This window comes from Enhydra lutris, unplaced genomic scaffold, assembly GCF_002288905.1.
Source record: "Enhydra lutris kenyoni isolate GAN:26980312 unplaced genomic scaffold, ASM228890v2 scaffoldscaffold15, whole genome shotgun sequence".
Taxonomy (NCBI): domain Eukaryota; kingdom Metazoa; phylum Chordata; class Mammalia; order Carnivora; family Mustelidae; genus Enhydra; species Enhydra lutris.
The window spans coordinates 45,162,066-45,185,012 of record NW_019154099.1 but is presented as its reverse complement, the minus strand read 5'-3'; the positions used below and the strand labels follow the sequence as shown (position 1 = coordinate 45,185,012).

The 22,947-nt window shown below is 35.5% G+C and overlaps 1 protein-coding gene across 1 annotated transcript in view; it reads right to left on the bottom strand.

Moving 5' to 3' along the window:
• The window catches only part of LOC111146936 (glypican 5), a 707,501-nt gene that overhangs the window by 222,643 nt on the left and 461,911 nt on the right, over positions 1-22,947 (bottom strand). The window contains exon 6 of the mRNA XM_022502687.1: positions 15,230-15,350. Coding sequence (XP_022358395.1) covers positions 15,230-15,350 — 121 coding nt within the window. The remainder of the gene's footprint in view (positions 1-15,229; positions 15,351-22,947) is intronic.

Below are 22,947 nucleotides of genomic sequence, written 5' to 3'. Positions count from 1 at the left end.
AAAATCTGCAGAGTGAATCCCTTTATATTTTTATGATGGGAATCTTTTACTATAAGCAGATGTGGTCTTACTCAATTTTGTAAGCCTACTACTTAGGAAATTTCCTGATCCATAAGACAACCTCGGTAATACTAGTTGAATAAAGTAAAGAGATCTATTGTCAGCCTTCCTTCTCCCTACTTACTCAGAAGCAGACCACATCCTAACTGTTACTGGTATTGCTTCCATAATATGTTCACTCTTATCAATGTCTTCCTTCAATCATATTTTGTACTCATCAACATACCTAGCACCTAATAGTACTAAATCAATGCTTATTCAGTGAATGAATGGATGGATGAGTGAATAAAACAGAACAAGAATTTTGAAACTGTAATCTAAGCTTGAAGACATAGTATTTGTAATTAGATTGATTTTAAAGAGTTTCTCTTAGTATTTGATAATTGGAAAGATTCACTTTCCTGTTCCATTTAAATTTTACATATAGTGATCAACTTAATGATAACTTTCATTTATTTCTTCGATAGATATATAGCAAACATTTCTTAACTTTTTATGACCTCTGCTAGTCACAATGAGGGAACATAGGTATATTCCATGACGTAACAGAGACTGAAGTCAAAATGCAACACAGATGATATTCTGCATCGAGGCTTGTTTTAAATGGATAATACCCAGAATATTTTTCCTTGTTATAAATCCAAGAAATGCACTGATAGGTTGAGATGCAATACATTCTAAGGTGTCAGATAAAGAGGTTTCTTTTAAGAATGGTTAAAATATGATACTTCAATGAATTAGCATGGAAATGGGACAAATTTTCTAGTTATGAGCATATTTGTGAAATAGACATTGAATATTAATTTTCTAATAAGGCTACTGTGTTCTTGGATGAAATATAATAATTTTGCTATCAATTTTCATCAATGAGAAAACAGTATGGTTACTTAAATAAGCATTTAATGGGGCACCTGGGTGGCTCAGTGGGTTAAGCCTCTGCCTTCAGCTCAGGTTGTGATCCCGGGGTCCTGGAATGGAGCCCCGCATCAGGCTCTCTGCTCAGCAGGTAGCCTCCTTCCTCTGCTCTCTCTCTGCCTGCCTATTTATTTTAAAAAGATTTTATTTATTTATTTGACAGACAGAGATCACAAGTAGGCAGAAAGGCAGGCAGAGAGGAGGGGGGGAAGCAGGCTCCCCTCTGAGCAGAGAGCCTGATGCGGGGTTCGATCCCAGGACCCCGGGAACATGACCTGAGCTGAAGACAGAGGCTTTAACCCATTGAGCAACCCAGGTGCCCCCATGTTTCACATTTTTTTAAGATGGGGAATTATGAAATTTAAACTCCATACATTTTAATGGGTACTAATCAAATACTAATTCTAAATCAAATAAATGGGTACAAATCACATACCTAATTCTTTTTTTTTTTTTTTAAAGATTTTATTTATTTATTTGAGAGAGAGACAGTGAGAGAGAGCATGAGCGAGGAGAAGGTCAGAGAGAGAAGCAGACTCCCCGCGTAGCCGGGAGCCCGATGCGGGACTCGATCCCGGGACTCCAGGATCATGACCTGAGCCGAAGGCAGTCGTCCAACCAACTGAGCCACCCAGGTGTCCCCACATACCTAATTCTTAAGAATTAGGCTTTCAGGGGTGCCTGGGTGGCTCAGTTGTTAAGCGTCTGCCTTAGGCTCAGGTCATGATCCCAGGATCCTCTCCCACTCCCCCTGCTTGTGTTCCCTCTCTTGCTGTGTCTCTCTCTGTCAAATAAATAAATAAAATTAAAAAAAAAAAAAGAATAAGGTTTTCATTCCAAGATCTGTTAAGGGCCTTAAGAACATATTTTCCAGAAATATAAACTTTTCTGATGTGATTCTTTCCCAAAAATCTTGAAGAGATTGTCTTATCATTCAATTAAAAATGAATGAGTACAATAGAAAGTCCCTAGGATCGGGTAAATTTAGCAACTATCTTGTTTTGTTATATATCTAGTAAGTTCAAATAAGACTTTTATAATTAAGAGCTGACAAACTCATTTGCTTTTATAAGATAAAAGGAAAAGGAGTGTGAAAGGGAGTTAAATTACATTTTACCATCTGTTTAATGAGTTTTTGGCCATGTTTGATAATAAATTTCCAGATATAAAGTTTCAAAATGATCATTTTCAGAAATAGTAACTGAACTGCCTTGTAAAGGTATATAAATGCCTATTCACACTCATTACTATAAAACTTATGATTTGTTTTATTCCTAATGAAACCGATTAACTTTCCATCATATCAGAGTGAAACACGTAATAAATGCAGAACTTATATTCATAAGACTTATCACATTTCTTAAGGTTATTATAATACATATTTTAATTCTAGCATAGAACTTTTACTTAGCTTAGTTTTTAATGAATCTCTGTAGAGTATTTCTTTCACTTCTTCAACATCCTATGCCTAAGAAACTTTCCCATTGATCCCCCATGACCATATTCCTCTACTGTCAGCCTACTTTCGAGATGTTTTTACTGTTCCAAAACTATAGGGGGCCATCTGGTTAAGTGCTCCTGAACTGCAAGAAATATATCCAGAAACTGCTCTGTTCTGACAAATTACATCTTCAAAGCACATTCATAAAATGGTATTTAAGTAATTACCAAATACATTTATTGAGTCTGCAAATCTTACAGACTCTTAATATACCTGCAAAAAGTTGAGAAAAAGCATGAGCCAGTTAAAAGTTATGTATGGCAAAGGAATGCTTCAGAAGATCTGGAGAATTACTTTCTGCCTGCCAAACTTTGGGGTGTTTGGAGTCAATTTCTGACCATTGCCAAGAGAGGACTGTATATGGTCCAGAAAATCATGAATAGCAAGAGAAAAGCTGAGCTGTTTGGAAAGCCTTCTGAACTACTATGACCCTAGGAACCCAGAGCTCAATGAAGGTGGTAAAACTATGAACTCGAATTAACATCCAGAAAAAGGGGCTACCTGGGTGGCTCAGTTGGTTAAGTGGGTAAGCTGGTGTCTTCAGCTCAGGTCATGATCACAGGGTCCTAGGATCTAGCCCACATCCCGGCTCCTTGCTCAGCAGGGAGTCTGCTTCTCCCACTGCCTGCCTCTTCCCCTGCTTGTTCTCTCTTTCTCTCTTTGTCTCTCTCTTGATCTCTGACAAATAAATAAATAAAATCTTTTTTTTTTAAATCCTGAAAAAGCTAAAGAAGAGGTTTTTCTGGAGCTTTTATCCAGCACAAAGAACAGCCACATTTAAGCCAAAAAATCAACAAAGGTTGTGAGATATGGCTTAATAACTAGAGTCAGAATAGGAAAACAAAGTTAGGGTCAGAATAATAAAGAACGACAGACTAACCAAGACATCTGGGTAGAGGGAAAGAGGCCACTGTTGATATTATCTAATATCCCAGTTTTTTAATTCCTTGATTTTTTTTTTTTTCTCTATAAAGAAGTGCTCTCATAAGTCAGTTACAGAGTGCCAAGGAGAATACAGGAGTACACATGTTCTTTGTCAGAAAAAAACTGAGACATAATGGATAACCAGGACTTACAAAGAAAAAATAGATAAAATTGGTTTTTTTGCAAGTAAAAATAATAGTAATTTGTTGTTGTTATGTAAATTCAATTAGCCAACCTATAGTACATCATTAGTTTCTGATATAGTGTTCAATGATTCACTGGTTGCATACAACTCCCAGTGCTCCTCTGATCACATGCCCTCCTTAATGCATATCACTCAGTTACCCCATCCCCCATGCATTTACCTTTCCACAACCCTCAATTTATTTACCAGAGTCAAGAGTCTTTCATGGTTTGTCTCCCTCTCTGATTTCTTTCGATGCAGTTTTTCCTCCCTTCCCCTGTGGTCCTCTGCACTATTCCTTATATCTCACATATGAGTGAAACCATATGTAAATTATCTTTCTCTGCTTAACTTACTTCACTTAGCATAATCCCCTCCAGTTCCATCCATTTTGATGCAAATGGTAAGTATTTATCCTTTCTCATGGCTGAGTAATGTTCCATTGTATATATGAACCACATCTTCTTTATCCATTCATTTGTTGAAGGTTATCTCACCTCCTTCCACAGTTTGGCTATTGAGGACATTGCTGCTATGAACAATGGGGTGCATGTGTCCCTTCTTTTCATCACATCTCTATCTTTAGGGTAAATACCCAGTAGTGGGGAGAGTAGATATCAGGTTTATGTAGAAGAGGGGAGCAATTAGCTAATGAGGCTGGAGATATGGAAGACAAGATCATGCAGGTCCAGATAAGCCATGATGTAGGGTTTCTCTTTCATTTTTACAATTATATTTATATTTATCAGAGTAACAAACACATCTAGTAGAAAACTGAGTAATACCAAAAGGCTTATGTTAAGAAAAAATAGCAGTTCTCTGCCAAGCACTTTATATACCATGTTTCCTGCTCCTGTAAACAATATAATCAACCTGATTAATTTTTCTAGCATTAACCTTACATGCCTATGTAACTTTTAATAAATAGGCAGTTTTTCTGTCTCTTCATTGTCAATTCTTGACAATAGTTACTGATTTTCTGTTATAACACCAAATTTCCATTCCTTTTTGTCATCCAAATAATATAGCTTTAGCAAAGTTTTGATTACTATGTTTACAAATACATTATTTACTTCAGAGCAATAGTGTATTATATTTCTTTTCCTATAAAGCTTTTATTCCACCATAATCTATAATTGCCATGATATCTATCAGTTACATAGCATGCCTTGCATCTCACATCTTTCTATGTATGTATCTTATTTTTTCCTTAAATGTTTTAGCAGATCTGTCAAATGCTGAGTTATTTCTTTTCCATAGATTCCAAAATATCACTTTAAGCTGATTTTTTTTTCCTTTTTAGCTTACAAATTTCCCTGCCATAGTCAAATTTTCCCTAAACTGATGTTTTCAATATAAGTTTCCTAAACCCCATTATCTTATTATTTCTTGATCACTCCCTTTGCCAACAGCTTTCTACAAAAGGTATAACAAAATATGTATTTGTGTACGCTTACTAATCTGAAAAACTTTTAAATTTATTCTTATACTTAATTGCTAGTTTAGCTGGGTATTGAATTTCAGGTCAGAAATGAGTTGTCTCATAATTTGAAGGTATTGCTTTTCCTTTTTGTCTAGTATTCCTGTCAATGAGCAATTATAAGTCTAACAGCTATCTTTGAATGAATTCCTGTGTATTTTCTTTGGTTGGTTTCTTTCACTGGAAGCTTTTAATATCTTCTTTTCAATATTCAGAAATTTCACAATCATTGTGGATGGTGTATGTTTCATTCATTGTGATGGTCACTTGGTAGGTTCCATCTGGAGTCTTGACTCCTTAATTCTGAAGAAAAATATTTGATAAATTTCTTCTATTAGTTTGATTCTTTTATGTGAAATTCTTATATTACTTGGATCTCCTGGAGTGAAATTCTAATGTCTCATCATTTTACTATTTCCATTTACTATTTACTATTACTCTTTGGTGTGTGTGTGTTGTTATGTTTTAGGATACTTCCTTGGTTTTATCTTCAAAACCCTTCCATTGAGTTCAATTTAAAGATATTAAGGAATGAAACGAAGATCCCATCGTGGAGTAACCAGAAACTTTGATGGGAAATCACAGAGGGAGCACAAAGAGATGATCAAAGGCATAGATAAATAATATTAAATGCTCAAGAGAAATGACAACTGATAAAGGGCTATTAAGTTCTGAACACCAAGAAAAAGATAATTAGTGAACTTAGCAAGAGCATTTCAGTGGAATGATGGAGGCAACAATCAGATCATAGTGTGTTAGGGAAATAACAATGAATGGGTCAGCAAGTAAAAGGGGAAAGACTGATAAAACTTCAGAGACATTCAGATATTAAAAAATAATTATCTTATTTAGCACAGTATTAGCAAAACTATCAAGGCCAGGTAGGATAAACCTTCAATATACTAATAGTTATTGCCAGTATAAGAGACTATTCCATATAGAAATGAAAATTGATGTCCAAATAAAATAATGAAAAATATTTGTTAATATTTATTATATAAATAGATTCACACAATGTGTGATCTTTTGTGATGGCTTCTTTTACCTATCATGCTTTCAAGGTTCTTCTATGTTGTAGCATTTTATTCATATCCATATCCAAATGCATTTTACTGCTGAACAAGTTTCATTTTATGGATATATAATATTTTATTTATCCATTCATCAATTGATGAATGTTTGCATGGTTTCCATTTTTTGGATATTATGAATGATGCTGCTATCAACATTCATGTACAGGATTTTGTGTGGACACATATTTTCTTTTCTCTTGGGTATAAAGCTGGGAGTAAAATTTCTGGCTCATATGGTAACTCTATGTTTAGCCTTCCACAAATCTATCTAATAATCAAAGTAGTTGCATGAGTTTACTTTCCACCAGCGGTATTTGAGAGCTTCACTTTCGGGGCACCTGAGTGGCTCAGATGTTAGGTGGCTGTCTTCAGCTTAGGTCATGATCCCAGGATTCTGGGATCTAGCCCCACATCTGACTCCCTGCTCAGTGGGAGGCTTGCTTCTCCTTCTTCTACTCCCCTAGCTTGTGTTCCTTCCCTCACTGTGTCTCTCTCTGCAGTCAAATGCTCTACCACTGAGCTATACCCCCACTGTGTCTCTCTCTGGCAAATAAATAAAAATCTTTTTTTAAAAAAAAGAGCTTCACTTTCTCTACATGATACCACACTTGTGATTTTTTAATATTTTTGATTATATAACAAAAGATGTTAATTAAGGTGACTGTAGACATATAACTAGTACCTACAGAAGATGGAATTTAGTGATATGCCTTGTCCTAACTCAAAACTCACACTCTTTAGTATATTGCTGTATTGTGGCCAGTGTGTTTTATTGAAATAAAAGGGATTTTGTTTGTTTTGGGTTTTTTTTTTTTTCTTTCTCTTTTCTTTCTTTTTTTTTTTTTTTTTAGGTTCTTTGACATTACTGAATGGATAGATAGTAACTGTCAAAGGCATTATTTTTTTCACTTTTTCCAGTTTCTGATAATATAATGCCATACATGCATCTTTTAGATTTCACAATTCCTAAAAATATTTAAATCCCAGTAATTTCAATTTTTTACAATAAATCTGAATTTTTGTGGGAAGTGGCTATAATTTAGAATGTCATTTTTTTAAATAAACCACATTTCATGGTTATATTTTAAACAGAAAGATTAAAGGTCTTAGCCTATAAATGGCTAATCACCAAAATATAAAGTGTAAAATTTCTAGTGTTCAAATTCCTTTGATGTATTTGACAAACAGAAAACCTGGTAGAAAAATGGCGCAAATCTTAATAGGTAATAATAATATGTAAGATCAGCAGCAGCCAAGTGAATATAAAGTAAAATTTTAACCAACATAGAACAATCACATACACTCTAAAAAAAAAAAAAAAAAATCAATGGCCAGCCCAAATCCTTTCATTTCCAGTTGATTGTACACTAATTGAAATGGTTGGTTTTATGCTGACAATTGACTTTTTTTAATGAAATGGACAATAGTGAAGTCAGTGCATTATACTGCACACTCCAGAAAGCAACCTTCCATTGAATTTACTCAGACCAACTAATTGCTAAATTAGATGGTCATTCAATGTTATTGAGTACATTTCAAATACTTTCGTCTGAATCAGAAGATAACTAAATGTGTTTTGGTTACTACTGCACTGCTAATATAAAATCACAGCTGTATTTCTTTCTGGAATTTTAATATAGTAAGCCTGGGGACATGATATTGCTATGTCATGAGACGAGGATGAAGGAGTCAAGGTGCTGTGGTGAATTCCCTGAGCAAGAAAAGGAGTCTGTAGAAATAAAGGAAATCCACAGAATCAGCTGACATCCCTGACTAATCAATTATGATTGACCGGTCCTGCATCTCTGCAATAAACTCTTACTAATAAGAAGTTTCTAAAATGTGAATTAGAATAAATATTTTCATGAAAAAAGCTTAGACAGTTTTCGGAATTCAGAAACTGACATACTAAAAATCTTGTTTATTTTTCTTTTTATTTATAGACATTAATCTTAAAACTATCCATTATGATTTAAATCAGAACCTCTGCTTTACTCTATCACAGCTCTAAAGTTACTATTTATCATATCGGTATTCTAGGAACAAAATGGGAAAAAAGAAAAGAGGCAATTTAGTACTGTCTTTTCCAACACGAAATAAGAGAGTCCTCATCTCTGCTTGAACCCAGTAGGTTGTGATTATTGAAATACATATTATAAAATGTCTATATACTTTGTAGTTTTAAGCAAATGGTTATGATTATTGCTTTTTCTCACATTTAAAAACCAAATTTATTTTATACATGAAGACATATTTCCAAAGAAGTTTTAGTCTCTATAAAAATGAATATTTAATAGAAACTGATAATATTCTCTTATGTATTGGAATTATTAGGTTTGAAGAAATAAAATGTTACTTAAATCTACTACTTTTAACAACACTGTAGCGTTTATTGGTTTTGCAATAAAAGAATTATAGAAAATTGCTGTGATATTACTTTTTATGTTTCATATTGAAAGTAGGTAAAGTAATTTCTAAGCAGTGGGTCATTATCATTCATAACTAACCATACTCAGCAGTTAGGCTTTTAACTGCTGATATCATTTTGGGTTTTTTTTAGGAAAAATGATATATGTTATTTAATGTTTAAAGATAAGCTGCTGCAAAAATTATTTTTTGCTGACAACTTTGCCCTAAACAAACTTAGTCAATATGAATGAGAAGTTTTACAATAAGTTTGCTAAGAGAAAAAAATCTGAATTAAATTTTTCAATCATATCCTCAGTCAATATACTAAGAAATCAAGTATTGTTTCTAATCTATTATCAAAGGGCAGTTCAGTCTAGGAAAGTTCATGTGTACCCTTTAAAAATTCTCCTTTTAGAAAATTCCTCACTAGCTCTTGACTGTGCCATACTCAACACAGGTAATTTTCAATGGTACAAGCACTGTCTCCCTATAGTGGAGGCTTTAAAATGTAGGAAATTTCTGGAATGTTGGCACAATGGCTTCTCCAGAGAAAGGGGCTGAATGACAGATGGTGAAAGGCCAAGCATTACTTTCCTCTTTTCTCCACTGTTCCTGTTCCCAACTCACAAGGACGTACAGAGTCAGTGAGGGGCCTTTGAAGTACCTGAGATATTCCCTGAGGACCAAGCTATAATCCCTAAATCCCCATTTACATCAGATCTCCAGAGCAACTTTTTTTTTTTTTTTTTGGTAGGATTTAAAAATAGAACACTTCTCCTAAACAATGAAATAAAATTAAAGTTGTTTTTGCTAGGCCCTTTCTTTAGGAAGCCTTGAAACTAAAAACTATTTTCCAATTAAGATATATTTTGGCCATACTTGGGAGTACCCACAGGTAATATCAGCTCAAGCTAACATGCCTAAAGGACTGTCTAAAGGATTACTACCTTTGTCTTTAGAATTCCATGTGATTTTCCTACCACCAATGTGTGGTCACTGCCACGTTCCCAACTACACCCTCGACATGCTGTGAAAGTTGACAGATATCCCATGCTTCATGTGTAAATTCCTGCAACTTTTCTGGATTAAAATCTAGTAGTACTTATTAAAATACTTAAGATTATCAACTGACCAATTCTTGGTTATAACATCTAAAAATATAAGGGGAAAAAGTTGTAAAAAGATTCATCTTTGGGAATATTCCTATTAGCAGTATTTATTATTGTGAAAAATAGTAAGAATTTAAATATCAAAATTTAGTTTGGTATTACATAAAGTTATAGTCTTTCCATATGATAGAGCAATATACATGCACTAACAACGATATTGCAGAGTATTTTATGCTATGGAAACAAACATGTTATATGTTGTTAAGGGAGTTCTTTGGGACACAAAACTAAATCACTCTTTGACCTCATTTTGTTTTATTAAAAAAAGGTCAAAATTTTTATCTAATTGTATGTATAATTAAGTATAGCAAAAGCCTACAAGGCTTATTTCCTGAGACTGCTTGCTGTTTTAGAAGTGTTAGAACATTTATTTTCCACCCTTTTTGTAAAGTTTTCTAAAATAATAAAATTCAATTTCTTATAATGAATATTGATTATTCTTCAGTAAAAGAAAAGTTAATGTTATTAAATACCTTGTCTGTCCTACATCAACTGTCTAAGTAGGTACATGGTATCACATACATTTAATAAATGTTTTCTCCATTCCTAGATTTTTGGAATATACATCTTTCATATGTTTCTGCTTTTTTATATTCTCCCCTGAAAGTTTTGCTGTGAATTAATTCTCCAAGGAGAAGGTGACAACCTCATAGTCCCACAACTTAAATACTATCTAACACTGATGCTCCCAAATACATTCCTTCTCCTCTGTGGCTGCCCCCGAGCTCTGGATGTTCCTCTCGGGAGTCTGAGGCATTTCAAATGTTACAGAACCATAACTAATCAACCCCAACAACTTAAATCCCAGACTTACTCCATTTCCAGAATTCCTTGTTTCATTTAATGACACTATCACCCCACCAAGGGTAGTTCTTACCCTTGTTCTCTCCCTCTCTATCCCATTTCCAATCCATCAACAAATCTTAATTAACTCTCCTTCCTGTATTTATTGAAATCTCCCAGCTTCTCATGGTGACCACTCTTCTTATTCTAGTCCCAATCACCACGATCTTTTGCCTTTGTTGCTTACTTCCTCTATTTTTGCTCTTCTTCTACTTTGGTCCATTTTCCAAAGTGAAGACTGAATTATCTTTATGAAACATTAATTAAATTATATCACCATCTCCCCACAGTCTTTGGTTTCCAATCCCACTTAGGATAAAATCTAAACTCCCTGCAGGGGTCTACCAAATTCCCCTTAATTCAGAATATATCACTCTTTCTCTCCCCTTCACTCATTCTATTGTGGCCACATGCCCTTCTGTTTGTTCTGTGAATACAATAAACCTATTTCTACCACAGGTCCTTCGAACGTAGTATCCTTTTGCCCCACACACAGTTCTCCTGGATTTTTCAGATTCCCTTCTTCTCCTTCTTCAGTATCAACCCAAACATCCCCCTTTTGGTGGCCTCTACAGGGACACTCTTCTTAAGTACCTTTTCCTACATCATACCATTTTGTTTTCTTTATATTTGTCAGCTACAGTTATTGTACTTACATATTTTTTCCTAGAATGTAAATCTCATGTGAACAGAGTTGTGTCAGCTTTGCTCACCCCTTTAACTTGAGTGCCTTGTAGAGATGAAGGTCCATAGTAGAAACTCAATAAGTACTGATTGAATATTTTGAATAAATTAATTATTAAGACTTTAAATTGGAGAGGGAGACAAACCATGAGAGTCTGTGGACTCTGAGAAACAAACTGAGGGTTTTGGAGGGGAGGGGGGTGGGGGTTGGGTGAGCCTGGTGGTGGGTATTATGGAGGGCATGTATTGCATGGAACACTGGGTGTGACACATAAACAATAAATACTGGAACACTGAAAAGAAATAAAATAAAATAAAATGGAAAAATAAGATATTTAAAAAGTACCATTTTTCAAAGCAAAGTTCATACCCACTTGTTTAGTGACTGTAATTGCAGAGGTTACATGGTAGAAAATGAGGTGCAGCTCAATGAGAGGCCAAAAAGAAAGGTGTTTGGAGGCTAATGAATGGATTCAATTTTTGCTAATAAATGTGGTTGGTTTCTTTCCATATATTTAACAGGGGAAAAGGACAAGAGGAACATTAGCTTATCCTTATGATGACAGATGTTATTTTCACTATTAAATGCACTTAATACCCATCATAATAAGAAAGATGGAATTCTGTGGAAACATAAATAAGTGATCATCTAAATCTACAGAATAGATTCTGAAATATAGTCCTACCTTTACTTCCTCCCTTTGTCTCACACTCCTCCCAAATTAAGAAGTTATCGCTTATAGAAGACAATTTTCTGAAACTTTTCAGACCTGACACTGTGCTAGGTCTTTATAATTCCTCCTTGATAGTGACAGTATAATAGCCATCCCCACAAGGGCACACATGTATGATTAGCAGTCAGAAGTCTAGCAAAATCAAAAACGTCTCTTCATCTTCGGGACAGCTGGTTTAGGAGAGAACATGTTCTAAGCCATTAAAGGTGAATATTTTCATGACACCTGTACAAAATGACTTTCTGCTATCTTCTCTAAAAACCCAAATTTCAATCCTCATCCTATAGCCTTTAAGAGATAGACCTCAAAGGTAGCATTTTATATCATATCCTTTTATAGTCCTGGAACAAAACTTGAGCATGAATAATTGGAGATCTGTACACTCATAGGAAGATGAAAGAATTGGGTTCAATTTAACACAGGAGCTAAAAAAAAAAATAATAAGTGGGATTATTTCCCTCTGCCATCTTGAAAAGGATACGGCTTTAAAAACAATGAAAGAAGAAGACAGTGATGTTCTGTTGGATGGGCTACATACCAGCAAACCCTCTTCCTAAGAGTTTTTATAAACCTTTATATTTTGACTATCTACTTATTTCTTTGTGAATATGTTTTCTTGTATCTGTAGACTCTTTCCTATATAGCAGCTCCAGCCTCATTACTTATAAGGTTTCCATCAGCTTTCATCATGTGTATGTTCCACAAAGTTTGAACACGCACCTACTGGACAAGTGTATTTACATATTTCTATATTACACACACGTGCCATTGCATTGTTATCTATTTTACACACTTTCCTATAACCGAATAAATTAACATAATAAGATAGCATAAATAGACACTGAAGTTCATTTTTCCTTCCTGCCGTCCAGTGGACCGGTTTGTGCACTCTCTGGGGGAATGCTTAGCAAACTTTGGAGACCCCTAAGATTTTATCTCAAAGAGAGGAACCGATTCTCTTGATCTTATGAGCAATGTGCACTAGAATTTCGAATAGTCTAGATCTGCATACCTCATTATACCATGTTACAGTGCACGATGTTATGAGGTGCCAGCGAGACCAGGCATTTGTTCCTCCAGCTGCAGGTAATGGTGTTGGCTGCTGGTAACTCAGAGCTAAGGTAACACTCCCCTGCCTCCACCCTAATAGCCCTCATCCAATTACTGGTCCAATAACCCACCTCCTTGTTTCAATTCAGGTCAACTGGAAAGCACTGTCCTAGCTTCAGAGTTCCTACTGGATTCAGAAGAAGATTCCATTATTACTGCAAATATGGTTCAATTGCTTTCTCTCTCTCTACAGCGCTACTTCCTCTAGTCCTTTACTGACTGCAAAGGCACCCTGCCAGAAATCTCCTGCACACAGGTCTTTGTTCCAGAGTCTCTTATGTGTTGAGTTCCTAACAGATTGTTTATTGAGCTATTAGCAATTCAAGTATTAATAAAATATCCTAAATCTTCCTGAGCCCCCATTTGGTTCTCACTGAGTCAAGATTAATTTCACCTAGAGGTCTTCTTTGTTCTTCTTACTATGGAACATCAAGGCTCCAAAAATTGGACAGGAAGAGTGACCTCCTTCTTCTAAATGCCTAAGTGACATTTACTGATGGGCTTAATATCACTGCTTCTGAGGACAACAGATCTCCATCCAGATCTTAGCCATTCTGCCCCAGGCTGTGGTCTAGCTCGTACTGCTCACTCTGATGCTTCCATCAATGTCACTTAAGCTCCTGACACAATCCCAGTACCACTCAGGTTCAAGAAATGTCAGAGCACTTGGCCTACTAGCAGCATAAGGCAACTATCTACTTTACCTGAGAGGTATCTCTCTGAGAGAATTGGTTTAACTCACTAGAGGCTATGAGGTTTAACTCATTAATAGTCATGACATCACTTTTCTCCTACACTTTCTCAATGGAACTTACTTTTGGTTCTGCCATCGACGGTGACAGCTGTGCTTTCCCAACGTACCAGTCATAGAAAAGCCAAAGTAATCATTATTGTCTCCTGGAAGGGAGAGATCTATGGTATTGGACATAGGGCCTTTAATGTTTACATTTCCTCTGATCAAGACACAGACTTTCATAAAAATAGAATCCTAAGAAGTGGGCCTACATAAACTCAAATTTTGCAGAGCAACTATGAACAGCATAACAATGACTCTAGCTTGTTTTGTTTTGTTTTGTTTTGTTTTGTTTTAGAGAGAGAGAGAGAGAGAATGTGTGCCTGTGTGAGTCAGGGGGAGAGAAGGGTGGGCAGAGGGAAAGAGAGAATCCCAAGCAGGGTCTGTGCCCAGTGTAGAGGCCCACATGAGGCTCAATCTTATGACCTGAGATCATGACTTGAGCCAAAATCGATTTGGATGCTTAACCTACTGAGACACCCAAGCACCCCAGAATATTTTAATATTCATAAAAACTCAGTACTGTTTAGGTATAGTTTCTGATATAGAATATCAGAACTATCCATCCAAGGCTTTACTTAGAAAAAATGAGAATATATGCATAGATAAATTGTTATAAAAAGACGAATCCTAAAAAAATAGTCCTCCTTAGCCCAAACTCCAATAGATGAAGAATGGAGGGTTGCCATTATAGCATGTAACATAATATTTGATTCTAATTAAAAGATTAGTTCAATGAAATGCTCTTTTGATAGACATTTATATGCTTCATATACTATATATTAAAAATAGTAGTACATACTTGATTACAGTTTATTAAGGATAAAACATAAGTATTTCATAAATAGTCATTAGGTAGATTATAAGATAATATATAAAAGGTGATACAGGAAATAAATACAAAAATGCATTATTGTTCATTTATGACTTACCTTTTATTAAAACTGGAGCAAAACCCCTCACAGCGAGGCTCAGAGAGTTACCTGAAAAGCGACTCCAGTGTCTCCTCTGGTCTGTGTTTTCTCTAATTGTCACGGCAGTCCCCGTGTCTAACTTCATTCATTGGGGATGAAGCTTATCCTAAGATTTTCACTATACCTTGAAACTGTGAGGCTGTGGCTCCTTTTCACAGATACAGACTGCCCTCCATTAAGATATGACTGTACATTGATTCTGTATGAAAATTTCTCAACAAAATATTTCTAAAACTCTCGATATAAATAATTTATTCCAATACTCATGTTTAGGTAGGACCATCAGATAGGATTAATAGATTTATCACATGTAATGGAAAGCAACCACTTATTATTTACCATTGATTATACCAATAAGTAGAGTATCTGCACTTACTTGAATAACATGCTTCAGTTTATCAATAATTTGATTTATCACGGGATCAGTTCCTCTGACTTTGACTTCGGGATTTCCAGACTGGGCTTTGATTCCATTGCCAACCACACGCTGAGTATAGCTAACAAAGAGAAAAGTGGAAGATAGAAGACTTAGCAACCTGCCAGAATATTATCTGCCACAACCATTTGAACATACCTGAGCTCAGAATCTTACTCTTTTAAGAGTGTACAATATATATATGTTTTTCTTGGAACAGACCCTGGCCCAGCTGCACCATTTTTTTTTTTGGTAAAATGCTTACCATGCAAATATAAACTATTCTAATGTTTCTCTCTCAAAAGATGTAACCAAAAATTAATTGTGGTTTTTATTTTCTTTTAAGATTTTATTTATTTATTTGACAGACAGAGATCACAAGTAGGCAGAGAGGCAGGCAGAGAGAGAGAGGAGGCAGCAGGCTCCCCGCTGAGCAGAGAGCCTGGTGTGGGGCTCGATTCCAGGACCCCAGGATCATGACCTGAGCTGAAGGCAGAGGCTTTAACCCACTGAGCCACCCAGGTGCCCCAATTAATTGTGTTTTAATATTATTTATCGATGTACTAAAGAAAGCTACTATACATCCTAATTCATTACCAGATTTTGCTGAATTACGCATACGTCTGAATCCATATTATCTGGGTCAATTTATTTTATTTTATATAATATATAAATGAGTCCCAATGCTATTTTTTACATATTGGACTATAAAAGTCAAAACTATGAACATCATAAATAACTAAAACTGGCAAAATATTTTGCAAGCAGAAAAAACTACAATCTTTCATCAACATTTATCTGAACAAGGATCTAGCAAATCATGTTGTATGTAATAGGGGGTCTTCACAGGTGGTTAAAGTCATTGCAAATCACTATCTTCCTAAAATGATAATTTAGATTCATCAGTCACAATGCTAGGAATAAAGGAGATGTTCAGTATGCTATTGGAATAGCTAGAAGGAATGATATCTGCCATGTGAGAGGTGAGGGATAACATGGGTAGTAAACACTGAGCATGTGGAGAAGTCTGTCTGGATTAAGACACTTGGGGGAGAATTAAAGAAGTTATAGCTTGTGTTAGCCCTTGAAGTGTTAAGGGAAGAATAGGCCTGAGATGGTAGAGTTAATGTAAACTCCAGAGCAAAGGGTGACATCCCAGCAGGAGAAATGGCAAAGGCATATGAATAACACACACAGGGAAGAATCACTAGGGTTCTATTTACAAAGAGTACAAATAGGGAAAAGTAAGAGATAGGAGGCCATGCCCTGAACATTCCATACTCTTTCCATTTAAGACTCTCCTCTGAGTAATCTGTTTAAATAGAAGTCATGATAAAGTGGCCTCAGAGACTTTTCAGCAAGCATTTTCACATTATGCTTAATGTAATATTTCTTCCCTCTATTTGAGCAGAGTATCACAGCTATCCACATGAACCCTCTGGACTTTCCACAGCAATGGAAGCTCTTTGAAAAGGTGAAAGGAGGTTCCACTGTTGAGAATATGGCCATACAAAAGAAGTTTTAAGGAATATCCAATTCCTCCCCAAATTCTGCATGCCCAGTGATTAATTTCTACAAGTGGGTCAAACAATTACCAACTAGATTCTTCCAATTAAATGATGGAAATTTTTTAAATCGATAATATCAGTTGCACGTGACAAAAATAATGATATTAATATATCTTTTTTATTTTTAAAACAACCTTGAACCCACTTCTTTTTTTTTTTAAAGATTTTAATTATTTATTTGTCAGAGAGAGAGAGAGGGAGAGAGAGCAAACACAGGCAGACAGAATGGCAGGCAGAAAGGAGAAGCAGGCTCCCTGATGAGCAAGGAGCCCGATGTGGGACTCGATCCCAGGACGCTGGGATCATGACCTGAGCCAAAGGCAGCTGCTTAACCAACTGAGCCACCCAGGTGTCCCCCTTGAACCCACTTCTTAACGCAGAAATAGAGGGGTATACAGTTAGGTATTCCAGTATGCATTAGGGATTTGGCAATATATGCCAATAACAATAGAAGAAAATCAATTATACAAATCTATTGATGTGTAATAATATCATTTATTTAGAAGGAATTAAGTAAACTATAAATATTAAACTTTTCTTAACTCTTCTGTAGCATTATTATATTTTTCTTCCAAATATTTCAAGCAGATTGCACATGTGGCTCCTTTATTGTATTTATTATTAATAATGATGAATAATATGAATACCTAAGTGGACAAATGCATGTTTATGATCCAGGCATTGTTTTAAATACTTTCATTGGAGTTTGTCGGTTTATTCACATGATAATCATTTGTTGTGGGCATGAGAATGTGCCTATAGACCTCGAAGTACACGAAATTTAATTGACTAAGTGTACCCGCTGCTTCACTCTGAAATCTCTTTCCACGCCTGCCCCCAACCAATCACTGTGTTCAGGAGGGATACTAACGCAGAACCATCAATGGAAGACAGAGGGCTCCTCTGACAGCCAAGTTTGTCTCAGGATTCCCTGAAACCCTTGCTAACCTTTCCTTGGGCTGTAGGTCATGCTTGAACGCTCCACTCAAATTTCTTACCCCTCCCCTTCACTCTGGGTCACAAGTGCTTCATGACTAACAGCTTTACCAGGCTTACTCAGTTCCACCCCATTTGCTTGGATAGGCATTTCCCTTAAGAAAACCTTCTTGTGTTTAATTCCTTTTTGTCATCTGCTTCTTGGAGAATCCAGACTAATACATCATACAATATTTATATTATAAGGATTCCCACTCTACAGATTGGGGATCTAGGATCTGACTATGTTCAGTAACTTTCCCAATGCAACATTTTGTTAAGTGCGCAGCAAGGGTGTGAATCCAGGGAACCTGAGCTCCAAAATACGATCACTCAATAATTATTAATGAAAACTCCCGAAATCAATTAATATAATCCGGAAAGACAATCAGTTTTGTGCAAAGCATTTTTTTTCTTTTTGTAATTTTTTTCCTGTAACTATAGCATTTTCAAATATTTTACTACTTATAACTAGAAAAGGATATACTATTTTCTTAAAAAATCACAATGAACAGTTGTATACTGCCAGCTAAAGAGTGAAGTAATGCTTGATGGGGGTGTGGAAACCGAGGCCATCTCTGTAGGAACCCAACTGGTGCCGTGCTGTGGTGTGGGCAGGCCAATGACTCTTACCATTTAAACAGCGAATTCTTTCACCACTAAGTAGATCCCATAGGTTGGTGGATGATTGCTGCAGATGTGGTAACCCCTCCAACCCAAACATAAAAATAAAGGAAGATCTGGGGCCAACACCAAAGGGGGAGGGGCACACTATCACCCATGACATTAGACATCTGCCAGCTAAAGTATACTGCCAGCTAAAGAGTGAAGTAATGCTTGATAGAGGGTTGAAATAATAGATGGCAAATTTGCTGTAAGATTCCCCTATTTCTCTAGAAACACAGATATAATATGAGCAATAAAAACTTACTCTCATCTCTCAATTTTAAATACAGTAAAACTTTACACAATAAAGGTTTGAGCTCTCTGGGTCCACTTATAAGTGGATTTTTTTTCTTTTTTTTTATACGTGGATTTTTTTTTCAATAAATACAGTACTATAAATGTATTTTCTCTTCCTAATTATTTTCTTAACAATATTTTATTTTCTCTAGCCTACTTTATTGTAAGAATAGAGTATATAATACATATACAAAGTATGTGCCAATCGACTGTTACCGGTAAGGCTTCTGGTCAGCTGTAGGCTATTTGTAGTTTCAGGAGAGTCAAAAGTCATACATTGATTTTTGACAATGCCCCTAACCCCCACATTCTTCATGGGTCAGTTGTAAACTACTTTGGTTGCATCTTGGTTTACGTACAGACCATGAACGTTCTTTCAAGATGCAGGAATGCCATGTCACAGTAATCTGAAGAACTTCCCATTTTTTATTCTTAACTGTCACAGTTGATAGCACAGATAAATTTTATCACAATTACAAATGATCAAGAATCTCATTCCAAACTAGTGTATTATTCACTAGTTCAATATCACTATTCTTACATTATTACTTAAATAAGGAAAAATACTCCAGCATGGCATTTAAGTTACTTCAAGTGAAAAATAATCTTTAAAAACCAGTTTTTCTTTCCTTTTTTTTTTTTAAATAAGGTTAAGAAGAATCACAATGCAATAGCAGGACATACATACCAGAATAGTTTAAAGGAAAAAGACAGATGATACCAAGGGTTGGCATGGACGTGGACCAGTTGGAGCCCTCTCTCTTTGTGGATGAGTGTGTAAACCAATGTAAGCCACTATTTGACATGTATACTAAAACTAACAATCCCATGGTCCTGGGGATATACTCAGCAATGTTTACTGAAAGACAGGTATAAGAATGCTCAGGGAAGTTACTCTAAATAGCCCCACCCGGGCACCTGGGTGGCTCATTTGGTTAAGCAACTGCCTCTGGCTCAGGTCATGATCCTGGAGTCCCAGGATCAAGCCCCGAGTTGGGCTCTCTGCTCAGCAGGGAGTCTGCTTCTCCCGCTGACCTCCCTCCTCTCACGCTTTCTCTCTCTCTAATAAATAAATAAATAAAATCTTTAAATAGCCCCAACCAATGTCCATAAGCATTAAGATGGGAAAATAAATGGTAGTATATTTATATAATGATATACCATATAGCAATGAGAATGAATGAATTATAACTATATACAATATCTTGTAGGTTAATGCTGAATGAAAGAAGCTAGGTATAGAATATACTCTATGACCCAATCTATGAAAGTTTGACAATAAATCAATGTTCTAATTCACCATAAGTGCTACTCTAGGAGATACAGTCTAGAAGGTTGAAGTGGATTTCTGGGGTTCTAGTAATATATTCCTTGATTTGGGTCCTGGTTACACAAGAATGCTCATTTTGTATGAAAAAAAACTGAATTGTATAGTTAAGATTTGAATATTTCATTGTTTGTATTTTCAACCCAAATCAAACACTTACATTAAAAACTCATCCTCTTTGTCTTAAAATGTATATAACAGGCAAATTTTCACTGAACCCTGTATAAATAAAAGATCCACACAAGTATTTTTAACATGGGCTAAATGCTTTTGTCATCACTAAATGAGTAATTTAGGATCTTAGTTTGATATAAAAACTTACTCCCTGCTGTCTGTATTTTGCATGCAAAATATATGGTTTCTTAATCAAATAAAATTTTCCTAACAAAGACTTTTTGAGTTTTTTATTATGAAATTTTAATAAATCATTAAATCACATTTTCCTCCTAAATGTACCAGTAATGGATAAAACATTTCAAGGATCCCTACAGAGTTTTCTTGACTTGAAAAATTGCTTGCATTTCAACTAGAAGAACAGAATAAAACACACATCAAAAAAAAAAAAAGAGGCACATTTTTTTGTTAGAGAAGTAATAGACCCACCATCTGGGCTTATTTCTTCTAAGCAGGTTGGGTAATAGATGACAGCAGTTTAATAGGAATACTCACTCCCCAAGTACAACTTGCTTTTCATTAGTATGGAAAAAAAGGCAAGCCCTGATATATTTATATTCTATAAAGATGTTTTAAAATGATGATTAACAAGATTCCAATTCTCTTTGTGTTCAACATATGAACTATTAAAAAGAAGTGCTAATAAATCCACACAGTATGCCATTAGGAAGTCATTTCTCCTGACTCTACCAACATTTCTTATTGGAAACTCATGTCATGCCCTACTAGTTGATATTAATTTCACTTTATTTAGAATGCAGTTGAATTTGTTTCAGTTTCACATCAAAAGTATGGTATATTGACATGCACTTATACAATGTCAGGTGGAAAAAATATTTGGGATCTGACCCTGAAATTCATTACAAAACCCTTAGAGTTGTCTGTCTTAGAAGTCTTTGATAATGTCACTGGGACAGGATATAAGAAGGATATAAGAACTTCAAAATTAAGACAAAATGAGTAAAACACCCAGACATCATCACCATCTCTGTTGGAGGTTAAAGAGTGAGAATGGGGACCATGATGGTGGTAATAGTTATAGTAGTATTAATGGACATTTCATTTGTTTGCCTATCGCTTTTTTGCATGACTTGGCTAGGTGATTATATATTAAAATTCCTTGAGTTTCCAGAGTTTTGAGTCTCCTAAATCCTAGAAGGCAAAACACTGGAATGTCTTTGGCTCTGGTAAATACTGTGCTATCTTGGGTAAAAAGGTCTGAGAAGAACATTCTATGTATTGTATTGATCAATGAACTTCCTCAACAACAAATTTTCCTTTCAAACCATTTCTGGGCCTCCCTTCCTAGTCTGGCAGCAAACACGAAAGTTAAGTACCACAGGTATTTTTGTGTGTCAATCTGTCCCAAATATTTGGGTGACACTAGACACGAGTGTGGCTCTATGTACATGCAGCTTCTATATAACATTTCTCTTCTACAGCGGAAGTCTTAATCTTTGAAATCTCAGAATTGATTGATTTTATGTGCCAGATTTATGGGAATTACCTTTCACGGTAGGTAAGAGGCTTACAGGGGATTTAGAGAATGAAGACATCTGTAGAATCAATTCAAAATGATTAAACTTTTTGTGATCGCACTAACTACTTCCATTATGGAGCCACAAACTATTTTTAAGTTAATCTCCACTATTTACGTGGCTTTCTAATTACAGATAAATAGCGTTTTAATCTGAGATCTAGGTTTCTGAACTTAAATAATAAAGTCAAAATAAATAGAATTAATGGAGACCTTATTACAGTGTTTATTATTATTTATAGACAATTAATTTCCTACTGCAGATATTGTATTTGTGATATCTTATGGATAACACTCATTAACATTATTTTAATAAGGTAAGGCCATGCTTTATTTAGTAGCCAAAAGAGAATGTTTAGATCCCTACAATAAATAAAATATGAACATGTTTAGGAAGATTTAGAAAATAAGAACTCATTAAAGAATGGGTATTAATCAGTCTTCATCCTAACTCTTCAACTGGCAAGGTATGTATTTGTGCTTGTCAGTTCAGGTAGGAAAATCACAAGGAGGCTGTTTCAAGATATTTTGTATGATGAGCAGCTGTGTGAACCTGAAAAATGATATTTCCTCATGAAAAACCAGTGACTACAAAAATTAGTGGTGTTTAGGGGGCTCTCATTTCAACAAACGTTGACTACCTAATGAAAATTCCATTAAAAGTAGATTTACCCCTAAGTAAAAAGGTAGTACCTTCCTTAAGTTATTTCCTTTTTCCTAACCCTTCCCTAATCTTACCAAGAAACGATAAATACCTTAAGTATACCAAAGGTTCTGTTTTAATAGTTTTAAGTTTTTGAATTAAAAATTCAAAGCAAAGGCACCGAGGCAGCTCAGTGGGTAAGCCCCTGACTTTTTTTTTTTTTTTTAAGATTTTACTTCTTTATTTGAGAGAGAGAGAGAGAGAGATTGGGGGGGGGGTGGCAAGGGAAAAGCAGACTCCCCACTGAGCAGGGTGCCCAATGCAGGACTGGACCTCAGGAACCTGGGATCATGACCCAAACAAAAGGCAGATGCTTAACAACTGAGCCAACCAGGCACCCTAAGCATCTGACTTTTGATCTCAGCTCAGGTGTTGATCTCAGGGTTGTGAGTGTAAGTCCTTCAACAAGCTCCACACTGGACATGAAGCCTA